Source organism: Phoca vitulina, unplaced genomic scaffold, assembly GCF_004348235.1.
Source record: "Phoca vitulina isolate PV1807 unplaced genomic scaffold, GSC_HSeal_1.0 scaffold16, whole genome shotgun sequence".
Lineage (NCBI taxonomy): Eukaryota > Metazoa > Chordata > Mammalia > Carnivora > Phocidae > Phoca > Phoca vitulina.
The window spans coordinates 7,464,840-7,479,942 of NW_022589719.1; the positions used below are offsets into that span (position 1 = coordinate 7,464,840).

Genomic DNA, 15,103 nt, shown 5'->3' on the forward strand with positions numbered 1-15,103 from the left:
GCCTTCCAATCGGGCATGTGGACGCTAAGGAGCCCGCACAAACCGTTACAGGGTGAAATCCCCCTGGCCAAGGGCAAACTCTCATCACGTTCCAATTGGGACAAGGGCAACTATACGAAGTTTCTCCTCAGTGCTAAATCTTCTACTGCTGCCAACTCCTACAAAGTCCTTGAATTGAGAAAGATGCAGCCAGGCAACAACTGGCAGCCTTAAAGGAAGGAAAAACAAAGTTCGGAGGGGTGCTTCAGATGGCCCTTTGGAGGTATAAGCTCAACAGAGCTGCAGAGGTGTCTAAGGAAGCGTTTCAAGCAAAGACAAAGAACCCAGCATTCCCCCGCTCCCGAAGGCGAGGAATCTCATTGTCCTAGTCAAAACCACTTCTACTGACACCTTTTTATCACACATGGGGGAAGTCCTATTTAATTTTGCTTCTGTACCTATTTTTGGTAATTGAGGCCATCAAAACATGGATCTCTTGTAGATGAGTTTTCTAGGGTTGCTGTAACGAAGTAAGACAAGCTGGGTGGCTTAAGTAAGAGAAATTTATTCTCATGGTTCTGGAAACTAAAGTCCGAGATCAAGGTGTGTCCGCAGGTTTTTCTCCTTCTAAGGACTGTTAGGGAGAAATCTGTTCATGCCTTTCTGCTGGCTTCTGGTGGTTGGCTGGCAAATTTTTGGTGTTCTTTGGCCTGTAGAAGCATCACCCCATTCATCCTCCCATGGTGTTCCCCGTGTCTGCGTTCACATTTCCCCTGATTAGAATTACTTTCCATAACTGCCAAATAAGGGCCGAATAAGGGGAACTTATCAACAACTAATGGCTAAATTTTCTTTTTATCCCATTGGTTACAATTCTGGACATTGTAACAAATTAGATTTCTTCCATACTTCCTCCCCTAAAGAAAACATAAAAAAAAAAAAAAAAAGCCTTTTTATAGGACCAAATCTTGACAGTCCAAAATATACTTCTGCAGTTGATGAGACTTAGGAAAGCTCTCACCCGTATCTTGTTATATAAAGCATGCTTTTTTTTTTTTAAATTAGAATTGAAGGAATAAAATTTACTAATGGGTTCTGTACGAATTTACCTTTTACTTACCATATAAAGTAAATCTTAAAAATTCCATCAGGTGGAGGTTATCTGCCACCAAATAAATAAGTGTACAAAAAACTGGGTCACCACTTCATTAGTTAAAATGAGAGTAATTAACAACAGTGAATATTACAAAACCAGAATTGAAAGATTTAGAGAATGGGTATTCCGGCTTACTAATATTTTGAAGAAACTGAGTGCTAACAATAAATCCTTTTTGTTGTACTCCTCGTGGCTTGATACATCTTCATGCATTTTAAAAATTCACAATGCTGAATTATGCCTTTTATTTGTCTGACACCCATCCCAGCAACCCATTCTCTCTAGAGCTAGGTCATATCCTTCCTAAAAATTGCTTTTCTGATTGAACAAATTCCTTACTTGAACTTAGTATGATTTTCATTCTGAATGTGGCCTCAATCCTCCACCCCCAAAACCCCACTAATTTTAGAATTCCATTAGCTTCTTTGATCTGAGTGGACAGAAATCTGAAAATTGCTTATGAATCTTATTCCTTAGGGAGTTTTCAAGCATAATTTTTATTTATTATCTTTTTTAAGATTTTAAGAGAGAAAGCACAAGAGTGGGGGAAGGGTCAGAGGGAGAAGCAGGCTCCCCGCTGAGCAAGGAGCCTGATGTGGGACTGGATCCCAGGATGCCGGGATCATGACCTGAGTGGAAGGCAGATGCCCAACCGACTGAGCCACGCAGGTGCACTTCAAGCATAATTTAAAGGCTATTTCCTCGGCATCAAAATTAAGAACTTGCTAATTTTAATTATGTGGCCACATGTCCCTGAAGCTTTTACATGCAAATAATAGCAAACACAAATAGCACTCACTATGCCAGGCACCTTTCCAAGGGCTTTACAGATAATGACCAGTTACAGGCATTCTTATTACAAATGACAGATGAGGGAACTAAGGCACAGAGAAGTAACGTATGTAAGATTACACAGTAATGGGGGGTCTAGGATTCACACCAGGGTAGTCAGCCCGCAGATGCTGTGCCGTCAATCACATGCCATACTGCCTCTCTCAAAATAACACAAGAGAATTTTTTCTGTAGTTATATTTTATGAAAGACAAAACAAAATATAGGAATTCAAAGGTTCACTCCAGTAACCACCATACATTACGCTTTTCACCTTATTTAAAAGTTATGTTATACAGAGCTTTCAGAAACACATTTATTGTGTAGTTATACCAATTTTTTTTCAAATCCAAATAACAAGAACATAATACAAATTTATTTTAAATAAATCTTAGAATCAGAATTAACTTGGTAAATTAAGTCATCTCTTGAAAAAGTGTTAAATCCATTTGGGGTTTATTTCTTTGCCTCCAACTAAAGAATTTAAAGTAGAAGCATACTGTTTGTTGATATTTTTAAAAACTATGTCCAAATACAAATTAGTTTGGAAGTTCTTGAAAATTAATGAGCAAGCAATTTGGTTTTCTCCACTATTTAACCATTACAGAACTACAACAACTGTTGAAGAAACACTATTGGAATTCTGGACAATAGAAAGTATAAAACCAGATTGTTAGAAGAGACAACAAAATGTAAGTTAGAAAATTCATAAACATACATTTATTCAGGAAATACAATTACCAGAGTCCTGGATATTTCAGTGATCATTCCACATTATAAAATATTCACAACATGTATTCTTTTAAGTCTACGCCAAGTCATGCTGATGTTCTTTTCAGAGAAGCCATAGCCATTTCTTCTATTAAATGCTATAATATCCATTTAAATTGTAAACAAAGTACTTGAGCCAAACACTTAAGTACTTGAGCAAAATAACTAAAAAATTTAGAAGAGGAAGACAGTGATTTTTTAAAACACATCTGAATTATCAAACCCCAAACCAGGCCATTATAATCTAGTATACTATTGGATAAAGTGGCCATATGAAGACAGCACATAATTATCAATGACAGTATTTCTCATCTGCAGCTTTTAAACATGCTTTCTCAACAAATAAACATTTATTTTTGTTAAGTTTTAAAGGCAAAAGGGGCAGAAAGATGACAGACATTAAAATTTTACATTTAAACTACTGGCAGATTAAAAAAAAAAAAAGATAAAAGATAAACTGTAATTACTTCCCAAATAAGGAATGCCAAATATCTTTTATTCCTAAAGAAATTACTAAGGAAGATAATCAATTATTGTATTTGCAGCTACTTAACAGTAGCTGTAATTTGAGTTATTCTATTCTGGTACTTCCAAACAGAGTCCAGTGTAATTAGAACATTTTATAAAGGGGAAAACAAGTGGTTCTCTACCCTAGATGTCCTTTAGAACCACCTGGAAACTTTAAAAAAATAAGTATCTGGCCCCACCCTCAGAGATTCTGAACTTCCTTGGTATGGAATGGGACTCCTGTAGTACTATTTCTTAAAGCTCTGCAGGGTGTTCTAATGTGCAGCGAAGGCTGAGAATCACTGAATCCACCCATTTTGAAATACCAAGAAAATAGATGGAAATTGGGTAGTTTATAATTTACAAATAAAAAACTTATTTACTTATAATGTGCTTACATTCATGAATCATACATTTATTTATGACAACTCCCTCATTCCCTCACTATACTAGACCACTACTGTACATCTTTGCCACTGAATGACTGTATTTTTCTGTGGTCAAGATTTAAAATTCTGGGATACACTGTGAAAACTCCATTAACAAAAACAAACTACTGCTACTCATGCTCAACAGTAGCAAGCAAAACTACTGTATTTGGCTCCTTTAAGCTATCTTTATTTTAAGAATTATAAATAAGTGCCAACCCACACAACGAACAGATTGTGGATTACTGTAGAAGAAAAAAAAATAGCTTACTCAACTTACTAAGTTTCAACACCAAAAAAGATTGAACTTGGCTGAAAGTTCTGAAACAGCTGAGATACTGAACCAGGAAGCTATAATTTATAATGAAACGCTGACACGCCCTTAAAAGCTACTACAGCTGTAGCTATACTAAAATAAGATTTTTCAGGATTTACTTACCCTGTAATGCAATACGAGCATAATAATATTACTGTTTTTATATGCACCAATATCTCTCTTTAATATGTAAAGCTCTACAACAAATACCTCTAATAATTTTACAATTAAATTAAAATAAGTCCATAATTCTTCTACACTACTTTGGTCTCAACATTTTAAAAACATCAATTAATTTTGAAAATACACAGTTTAACAACATGATCCTATCAATACAAGCACATTTTATAGTGGACTAAAGACACATTCAACCATGCAATCCAGTGTTCAATACCTAAATGATAAATAACAATGCTGATTGACTTTTATTCTGAAAATCATTGAAAACTGGAATAATCTTGTAAGACTCACAGTGCTCACAAACATGCAGAAAAAGGTATACATTTCTATTCTTCCTGAAGGAATGTTACAAAATGCCCACTTTTTACACAGGGTCAGTAATTAGGATAAATTCCTTATACATTTCAACCCATTATCTTCTTTTTAGCATCTGTCACTTAAAATTCTTAAAATCCGTACAAATTTTCCTATAAGTTGTGACTGAAAATGAACTTCAACTCTCAATTTCCATCTTGAAAAAGACCTCAGTCATAGTCCTACACTACTAGCTGCCTTTCAGTAAAAGAGTGACATCCAGTGGACAAATGAAAGTATCTCTCAGAATTCCCATCATTTGAATCAAAGATCAAATCTCTAAATTCAACCATCTCAGTATGAATGAGTTCCTACTCATTTTGACTTAAGAGTCTGCAGATTCTTATGAATATATCACCTCATAATTTCTATGTATCTTAAGTATATACTTCTATCTTCTTCCTATTTAAAATCAATTATTTTAAGTTGAGCTAGTTAAGAGTGTGTAACTCTTGAGGCTAGTGAGGTTAAAAGTACTACCTTTTTGTCTTTGCTTCTGCTATTTACCAGCACAAACTAACTGGCTCATCTCTAGGAATGGAAAAACCAAAATATACGAAATATATTTAAATAAAAATGAACAGCATTAAAAAAATTTGCAAAAGATGAAACCTGAACCTGTTTTTGCATTTGTAATTTATGATATATTGTTGAACATAAATAGATATAATCAGTAATGCCAACAACCAAATTACATCCTCTTGCCTCACTGCTCAAATATTATGAAAGAATATATATTTTAGCATTGATTGTTTCAGTGTTTAAAAACTTTTATAAATCAGTATAAATGAATATTCATTATACATTATGTTTAAATAAAAGTAAAAAACTTCCACTCTGCTGCGTTATGATTTACCACTGATTATATATATTATGCATGTGTTCAAAGTACAAAATGCAGCAGTGGTGTTAACACTGATAGTGTAATGAACTGCTGTAGCTGAGACTGTTACGTTTAATTTCTTGGAAACCGTAAAGAAATTTTACAGGTTAAAAAAAATAGAGTAAGCAAAAAAAGAATTGGAGAACTGTTATTTTTAAATAAGCAGCCAAATGAAGAAAACTTTTTTTTCTAAAAAAAGATTAAGAATGTAAAAGTACATTTTAATATTAAAAAAGCATTTTTAAAAATCTATAACAACTTTATGACAAAATCTGCATTTGAAAAAGGCCTGTAAAAACAGCAGGACAGAATTGCCCTCATCACCTTTCACTTTTTCTTGTCAGAAAAAAGTGTATGCATCTCTGGAACCATAAACAATGTTAAAATAGGTGTTTATAAAATGGCAAGGAGGATTTCACGGGAAGTTTCTGTTTCTTTTTTACAATCATTGGCATTGCGGCCATCAGTAGGTCACAAGTAAAACTTTCCTAGCTAAAAGCAAAATGGAATATAAAGTTTTGAATTGCATTAGGTCTGTTGCCTGCGTTTCGCTGATCTCATTTTTTCAAAGCGTGACTCCATTTCTTCTAGGACCTTGGGTGTATATCGTACTACTAATTTAACCTTTCCCTGAGCTGCTTTCAGCAGTTCTACAGCTTTTTCATGATGTTCTCCTTCAACGCTCTAGGAAAAAAAATAGACATGAACACACACACAATTAATATTCAGGTTTTGTTAGGTAACTCAAAATACAAAAATGTTTAAAATACATATAAGTAAAAAAGTTTTAATGTTTTATCATCACAACACTACAAACCTATGAGATAATCTGGCTTTGTCATTTTAATCAGTGTGAAATTCTCTGCTAAATCATATTCTGTTTATAGTCCAGGAACTGATTTTTAAGTTCCAAATAATTACTCCAAATACCAATCAATTTGCCCTATTATTTCACTAAGTCAGAAGTAAATTAAGCAACTGCTATTCTGTAAGACTAAAATGAGGGCAGACTTCTAATTTAAGGTACTTCCTTAACTACTGGAGAGCTTAATTACTTCATAACAATCACACTAAGCATTGCTAATTTACAATGGAAAAGAAGCAAAACACACTTAAAATGCCTTAAAAAGTATCACTGTCCTAAAGAGTACTGCCCAGGATTCCCCCAAGGGATTTCTTTATTTTTTTTAATAAATTATTTATTTTTATTAACACATAATGTATTATTTGTTTCAGGGGTACAGGTCATCAGTCTTACACAATTCACAGCGCTCATCGTAGCACATACCCTCCCCAAGGGATTTCTAAACTACAGAGCTTTTTTGGTACCCTCCCCCCCCCCATCTTGTTTCTATAACTCAAATACACCCCCAAGTGGTTACAATGCATGACTACAAATAGAAATAAAATTCATCCATACCACTCCATTAACAGAAAGGAGTTGATCTCCTCGCTTGAGGCCCCCATGTCTATCAGCAATTCCACCTGGAATTATTCGAGATATATAGATTGGAGAATTTTGTTCTTTGCCTCCCATAATATTGAATCCAAGGCCTTCTTCTGTTTTTGGTAGCTCAACAACTCGAGGATGAGAATGTCCTTCGCTGGCAGCAAATGCAGCCACAGTAGCCTCAAAGAAAATTTTACATATTTAAAAATGTGATCTTTATTGTTTCAGTTCTTTTGTCTCTTTTTAATTTTTTTATTTTTTAAAGATTTTATTTATTTATTTGACAGGGAGATAAGCAGGGGGAGTGGGAGAGGGAGAAGCAGGCTCCCTGCTGAGCAGGGAACCCGATGCGGGGCCATCCCAGGAAGGCAGACGCTCAATCGACTGAGCCACTCAGGTGCACCTTTTTGTCTCTTTTTAAAAACTACTTTACTTTTGATGTCTGCACGCTCACACATTCACTAGCAGTTAGGAGAAGGTAAAAGTGAGTGCATGGGGTTTTAGAGATGATGACTGGAAAGCATACCCTGGGTCCATGTAGGAGGTATTAAGATTGGTTAGGTTACTCAGCCCACCCAGTGTCCAGAACTTCTGTGCAGCAACAGGCAAGCAGGCTTGCCTGGCAGATGAGCACTGGTGCACATTAAAGAGAAAACTCCTTTAGGAGCTTTTGTACAAGACACAACCTACCTACATAATAACCTGTAAGGAGATAAGTGTTCTTACGCAGTCGTTTGGGCTGCTGTACTATCTCTGTACTATATACTAAATAGCTAATTAAAGAAATAATTCAATATTGAGAAAAAGACGGATACATATGACCATGAAATTTTTTTGTTGCTTCAGTTAACAACCCAGTTAATACTAAAATCCCACAGAAGATGAAACAGAGTCACATCTTCTTCAAAACTTTCAAATTTAGACTAATCTACACCAATTCTAACGCAAAGTTGAGATTTTTGGTTTCATTCTGCTTTTATTTTTTTTAAAGATTTTATTTATTTATTTGACAGACACAGCGAGAGACGGAACACAAGCAGGGAGAGTGGGAGAGGGAGAAGCAGGCCTCCTGTGGAGCAGGGAGCCCGATGCAGGGCTCAATCCCAGGACTCTGGGATCATGACCTAACCTGAAGGCAGACACCTAACGACTGAGCCACTCAGGCACCCTGATTTCGTTCTGCTTTTAAAGGTAATGAAATAATCTGGTACCATTTTTCATGATAGATCAGCGTCCCATGAGCAAAAATGGGAAGAAGGAGGAAATCAAGATTTGTTGAATACCACTAGGTTCCAAGGTCTGAAAGAAGCCCTGTTTTACAGATAATAGAACTAAGGCCCAGAAATTCAGTAAGCCATGAAGGTCATAAAATTAAGGAATTTCAAGCCAAGTTTCTATACTTTTATAGCAAATGGTAGATATTTGATAGGTTTATTTTGAAAACTAACAGAGTATCTTTCAAGCCACACTAAACTGTCTCAAATACAGAGACATTTTTTTACACACTTCCAAACTATACCCACATGTTTAAATGTTTATATTCAACATCCAATATTCCATAAAAGGAATCCAATATTTCCTTTTATGGACCAGTACCTAACAAGACAAAATTATCTGCTAATGGCTAAGTCTAGTATAAGTCACCTAATGCTGATATTAATTTATTTTAACAAAACATGATAGACATTGAGGTCAATGCTGGAAATATCGGAGGAAATCACTGGCACAGAAAAGCACATAAAACCTGCCATATGCAGCTCTGAAGAGGTAACCTACTAACAACATTTACCTGTATTTGCAGAGTTAAGGTAAAGGAGAAAAGCAAAGAGCAACCTGGGGGAATACCCAGTTCTACCATTTGCTGTTTGTGTGGTTTAAGAAAAATAACCTAATCTAATGTTTCCTCACCAATAAAATCAGAATAATATATACCTCAGAGTTTTGATGAAAATTTATGTAATTAGTGATATAATATGTATATTATATATAACAACTATGTATTACATGTGCATTACTATTTTTGTTCAAGTGTATTTTTAATGCATTATCTAAACAGTATGATAAAGTATTTCTTGTAAAGCCAATAAAAAATGTCTTGTCTCTGTATTTGAGACAGTTTAGTGTGGCTTGAAAGATACTCTATGTTAGTTTTCAAAATAGGCCTATCAAATATCTAATAATTATCTATTTTAAACCTCTCATTTATGATGAATTCTCTCACTTTTACTAAATAAAAAAACAAAACAAAACAATTACCTTTGCAGTTGCATTAGCTCTCACTTCAGGACTGCTACTGATGTCCACAGTCTCGTAGACATGTTCATATACCTGTAAAACCCAAAGTTATCATCATGATTTAAAATCTCAGAATATACCATGTTTGAGTTCTAAGTCAGGTAAATGAGTGTGTTCAAGTTTTAGGCAGTTATGCCATCTCGGTAAAATGTTTTTCTATTAAAAATTCCAAAAAATGAAGAGGTACAAAATTCCAGTTATAAAATGAATATGGACATGAAAAGTATAGCATAGGGAATATAATCTTAGTACTGTAATAACATGTCTGGTGACAGATGGGGACTACACTTATTGTGGTGAACACTGAGTAATGAACAGAACCTGAAATTCATATAACATTGTATGTAAATTACACTTCAATAAAAAATTCTTTTCAAAAAATGAGATGGATAGGTTCTAATATTTTACTAAAGTTTGTTTTCTTAAAAACTTCTGAACCCAGATTTCAGAGTATTATCTTACACCTAATTAACTCAAGCTTTTGGTAAATTTAATCCCATTTACTTACCTCTCTTACAGCATTGCAGAATTCACTTTGAAGGACTCTTTGTAAAGCCTGAAGTTTCTGTGGTGGTACCTCTCCACTCCTTTGCAGTTTTTCCAACAACTCAATTGCTCTACAAATATCTAGAGTTAAACAAACATACACTGATAAATAATTTTCTCTGAAGATTCTTTAAATGCCTGTAACAGGATTCAATCCTCAAGGATTAACCAGAAAAATGTAAAATATGGAGAAAAAAAGTGTAAGAGTGTGAGCTTGTGTGTTTGGTGGGGGGGGATGTGAATACACATAAGAGGGAGGGAATGCAAAATCTGAGAATGCTAAATTTTTATGTAATTAAGAACCTAATGTTGCACACATACAAGATCTGGAAAATAGTATCTTTGAAAGATGGAGGAAAACTGAAAATAAAATACTAAATGTCACAGGAAAGGACAGGTTCAAATGTGAGAGACACATGAACACTTTATTGCTTCAAAACACTGACAGTTCTTTCTGGAACTAGTTAGTCAATAAAAATTTATCTATCATTATTAGTAATCAAAGCACAGAGTAGTGCAAAGACTGTGTGCTAGTGAAATTCCTGTTCATTTCCCAAAGAAAACCACAATTTATATGTGGATATGAACCATTCAATATCAGATACAGTTAGTGGCAGGGACACAGTTAAAACAATGGCATAAAGGAATAAATTAACTGTGGCCTGCTTTCAGCTCAATCATTAACACAGTCTTTTAATTAAGACAACCTCAATCAAATACATATGTTTACAAAATAGAAAAATAAAAAGTTTTGTCAATCTGGCCTCAATATTAGCTGTGTGATCTCGGGCAAGTTACTTAACGTCTGTGCCCCAGTGTCTCTGCTGTAAAATGGAAGTAACAGTACCTTCCTTATAAGAATTACTTGACAACTAAACCAAAAAATGCATGTCTGGCATGTAGTGAGCATAAATGTTATGTTACCTGAACATTAATTAATCATAAGAAATATTAAAGGGCTGTACACATTTACACAAATATATTAAGCATGTTAGGAAATTCTCATTGGGAAGTGTGAGAGTGTTTTATGAATTAAGAAATTTTATAAGATTCAGAGTCAGGTTGGGGAGCCTAGGTGGCTCAGTCGGTTAAGCATCTCCCTTAGGCTCAGGTCATGTTCTCTGGGTCCTGGGATGAGCCTTGAGTCAGGCTCCGCACTCAGTGGGGAGTCTGCTTCTCCCTTTCTCTTTGTCCCACCCCCTCCAACACTTGCCCCTGCCCTGTGCTCCCCCCTCTCAAATAAATAAATAAAATCTTTATATTAAAAAAAAAAAGATTCAGAGTCATGTTTAAAACACTGTTAGTAACTGCCTCTATTTTTTTTTTTTTTTCTTAACTGTTTTTGTACCCCAGGGGGCTAGAGTACCTATTAGTGTATTATTCTTTGCCTCCTTTTAAAAGGAAAAGGCTCTAAACTTTGTCTTATACCCACAAGTCTGGAACTTTTTCTTTATAGAATTAATATGGCCTTCTTTGTGTATGCAACTGCAAAACTAGGAATAAATGTAGTGAAAAAAGAAGTAGATTTTTCAATTTCAGGTAATAAAAGCTTAAACTGATGTTAATCAAATGCAATGGAATCAGACTTTCCCCATTCTGATAACCTGTCACTAGGATGACTGGTGAATGGGGACTGTTGGTTCATGGATTATTTTAATTTACAAAGTTATGATATGTAAACTACATAAATATTTCAAATTTAACAAAAAATTGAAACAACTCTTTACTGAACCTAAACTGTACCTAATACGTGCTCAAATGTATTCCACTGAATCATGTTTTGATTATTTAGAAGACACTCAGGATCTTGATCATATGCACAATTTTATACTGTAGGACTGTTGGGAGTGTTTGTTAATAGAGTTTGTTAAACCAAATTCTAAAGAAGGAACAGCTGAGGTAATCTTTCTTATCCTGCTAAATGGCAACCACTAGTAATTCATCCTACTAAGCTGCTGAGCATTCTATTATAGAACTGAAAAGAACTCTGAAAAAGCAAAAAAACGAAGCCATGACTACCAAAACTAAATGCCAGAGGTAAAGTTTCACACTTTGTGCTGCACTTAAAAATACAAAAGACCGCCAACATGTTAGAATCCTACAACTGGCTTTCAAAGAAAAACACCTACTCCTGTTAACAAAGAACAGATTTGTTCCCATCCACAAAGCACAGTGCCATTGTGCTCAGGAGGAATATGTCACAGTCTTAGGCCTAACTTAGTAAGTCTTCCCAGAGTAGCTACTCCTCTGTCAAAAATGATGCTTTAATTAATGGTCTGGTGGGCAGGAGGGAAACAATATCATTTATAAAGAGACTTACAAATAGTGAACACCCTAAGGAATAAATAATGTTAAGTGAGCATTTGTGTGAAGGTATGAGGAAAGAGGTTTCTCTAAATACAATAATTCCAAAAATATATTTCTTCTTGGGGCAGAAGTTAATATTCAGGCTGACAGGCAAATGTTAATATTTGGAAGATATTTACAATAGCCACTCTATATTTCGTTTACTACTAGTACTCAAACTGTTCAGTTTGGTTTTGACTCACCAATAACTTCTAATACTGGTGTGTCAAAAGCATGCTTGAAATAAAGGTTTGGGGAAGGAAAGTGTGGAATGCTGAGGACCCTGACAGGAACATAGCCATATATTTTCACTGGCTCTTCCGTATCTAATTACTCAGCAGAACAGATTTGACTCTCCTTGACAGTCTGCTCTAAAAGGCAAGCAACCAGCCACAGTTAAGTTTTAAGGTTTGTAAAGAGGGAATAAGACTATACGTTCAATATTTTACAACCTACCACTATTCCAACTAGTTATGTAACCTTCTTCCCAAGACCAAATCAGCAGGATAATTTTTAAAGCACCTTCTCTGTACGTGGGAGGGGCACCAAGGCCAGGAAATAGCCCAAAACAAACACAAGTGAGGTTGTGCTGAAAATAATGACGGAGTTCGTGCGTAAATAAGGATTCTGTGGTAAATGCGCTGTGTGTCCGGGATGTCCGCGATCTGTGAGTGAAGGCGGGGACACGGGATTTGTGCGTGCATAAATAAGGGCAGTGAGTGCAGTCGGTCCGAACTGGGCGTGTGATGTTTGCTTCTGGGCTTGACACGTCTCCGGACGACGCGTCTGCTGTGCGCACCAAAGGAGCGCGTATGCGGCGTGTGTCTGCGAACGCGGACAGGTGGTGTTTAACTGTGCTGTGCCCGGGCACAGTCCATGTGAACAGAGCAGGGGTCTGAGTGTCAGTCAAGGGACCACAGGCGCCCTCCGAGGGGCCAGGCGCAGCGACTTCGGCGCGAGGGACAGCCTGGATCCGGTCTCGGAGCCTGGGTCGCCCCTCCTCCCCTCCGGCAATACGGCATTCCTTCACCCCCTCCGCCCACCTCGGTCTGGGTCTCGGCCTCGGCCGCACTCACCCCTCTCCAGCCGCACAGGTTCTCCCAGCGCCGCCATCTTCTCCCTTTGCCTGCAGACCCACAGGAAATGACGACATAGGGTGCGGTGGAGGGGCGGGGCTTTGTAGGAGCTGGAAGGGCGACGGATTGACAGCATCGCGAGAGTAGGAGCGGTGGCTCTGAGGGTAGTGGAGGAGACCTGGGTGCGGGGATCTTGGCCTTGGTCTTGCGCAGAACATTCAGCGGTTCCGAGGTTAGCGGATCCCCTGGTCTCTGAAAATGAAGAAGCACCTTTCCTGACTCTTGCTCCCTACCTCGGACTCAAGCCTTGTCCCGCCCGCTTGGAACTTTTGGCTCCAAGTGGAAGTCTGGATTCTTGTCCTGGCTTGACCATTAATGGCTGTATGAGTCTGGACTTCTTAATCTCCTTTGGCCTCAATTTCCCTGTCTGTGCGATGAAAGGTGCTATCTCCAAGCTCTTTTCCACCCTTAAACTTTGGGATTCGGTGACACTGTGTAACGGGATAAATTTTCCTTTTGTGGCAGCATGGCTTTAATTTTAAAAATCAAGGCACGAGTCTTCCCTGCAAATCTGTTTGAGAGTAAGGATGGAAAGTACAAAAAAGCATGAAACACCTGGGTGAGCAAGAGAACAAGGCACTTTGGTGCACAAAGGAACCATTTTAAAAAGCTGATCCAAAATCTTATGTAAATGAAATATGAAGCAAATTTTTTAATGCATTACAGATTCTTAGGGCCACTTCTGAAAATTCATGAACCAAGAAAAAATTTAGTACTTAATTTAAATGGAATATTAATTTGCCCAGTATTTAGATCTCACTGACATTTAATCATTTAAGCCATGTCTCTGCTGTTAACTGTGTTAGGTTAGTTCTTTCTTTCTTTCTTTCTTTCTTTTTTTTTAAGATTTTATTTATCTATTTGACACACAGAGAGAGAGAAAGAGTACAAGCAGGGGGAGCAGCCAGAGGGAGAGGGAGAAGCATAGCAAGGAGCCCGATGCACGACTCTATCCCAGGACCCTGGTATCATGACCTGAGCCAAAGGCAGACACGCCCAACCGACTGAGCCACCCAGGCACCCCAGGTGCTTTCATATACAAGTTTTCAACACTTCATGATAGGATTGTTGTAACAACTTCCTGGTTGTCTCCAGCCCACTCTTTCCATTCAAGTATAATATTTTCTTCTAATCCATCATGAATGTCATCATTATACTCTTTTCCCCTTGAACCCTGATTTCATCATCAAGGGTTTCTGTTCAGAAACTTTGAATGGTACCCCCCCCGCCATTTCCTATTTCTAAAGACTTGCATACTCTGACCCTTAAGTTATCCATCTAATCTCATTTCTCATTATCCCTCAAGTGCAACCACCCCTCCAGTTGGGATGATATATTTAAAATGTTTATTCTTGTTTATTGTTTATTCTTGCTTCCAAGTCTTCATTTATGTTGTTCTTATATAGAATGCCCTTGTTCATCTCCTCCAGTTCTCCAAACCATATACACCTTCTAACTGAACCCATTCTCCCTGTCTGCTTGAAGAAGCGCCACTTCTACTAAGCTTCCCTCTCTTCAAAGTGTTCTTCCTTGGTCCCTGATAGTCCTTATACCCTGCAGTAGCACTCATGTGCTTATCTTTTACTCATTGTTATGCCACAAATATTTTCAAGAAATGTTTGCTAAATGTCTAGTGTCTACCAGGTGTCTTGCTAGGCACTGAGAATGTCCCGTGGAACAAGACAAATGCAGACATTGCCCTTATTTCTTCAAATATTTTCTTTTCCTCCATCCTCCAGCTCCTCTCCTTTGATGACCCCACTTTCATGTACATTCCATTGTCTGACACTGTCTTACAGCTCACTAGTACTCTATTCATTTTGTTTTTTTAAATTTTTCTGTTTCCTTTTTTTGACATTTAATATTCTCTTAATCCCAATCATTCATTTTTCGTCTCAGCGGTTATCGTTTTTATCTGTAGCAGT

The 15,103-nt window shown here is 36.9% G+C and overlaps 1 protein-coding gene across 1 annotated transcript; it reads right to left on the bottom strand.

The window, feature by feature from the left end:
* Window positions 1-2,149: 2,149 nt before the first annotated feature.
* Window positions 2,150-13,201, bottom strand: LIN7C (lin-7 homolog C, crumbs cell polarity complex component). Its single transcript, XM_032414582.1, has 5 exons — window positions 13,119-13,201; window positions 9,659-9,777; window positions 9,112-9,183; window positions 6,826-7,035; window positions 2,150-6,089 (listed from the first exon to the last, which is right to left on the bottom strand). The coding sequence occupies exons 1-5, from the start codon at window positions 13,153-13,155 to the stop codon at window positions 5,934-5,936; spliced, it is 594 nt and encodes a 197-aa protein (XP_032270473.1). The 5' UTR covers window positions 13,156-13,201; the 3' UTR covers window positions 2,150-5,933.
* Window positions 13,202-15,103: the final 1,902 nt, after the last annotated feature.

Coding starts and splice junctions, on each gene's coding strand:
- LIN7C (XM_032414582.1), bottom strand. CDS start 13,155: ATGGCGGCGCTGGGAGAACCTGTGCGGCTGGAGAGGG. Junction 9,778..13,118: donor ACCTGTGCGGCTGGAGAGGG/GTGAGTGCGGCC, acceptor GTTTAACTCTAG/ATATTTGTAGAGCAATTGAG. Junction 6,090..6,825: donor TCCTTTCTGTTAATGGAGTG/GTATGGATGAAT, acceptor TTTTTTTCCTAG/AGCGTTGAAGGAGAACATCA.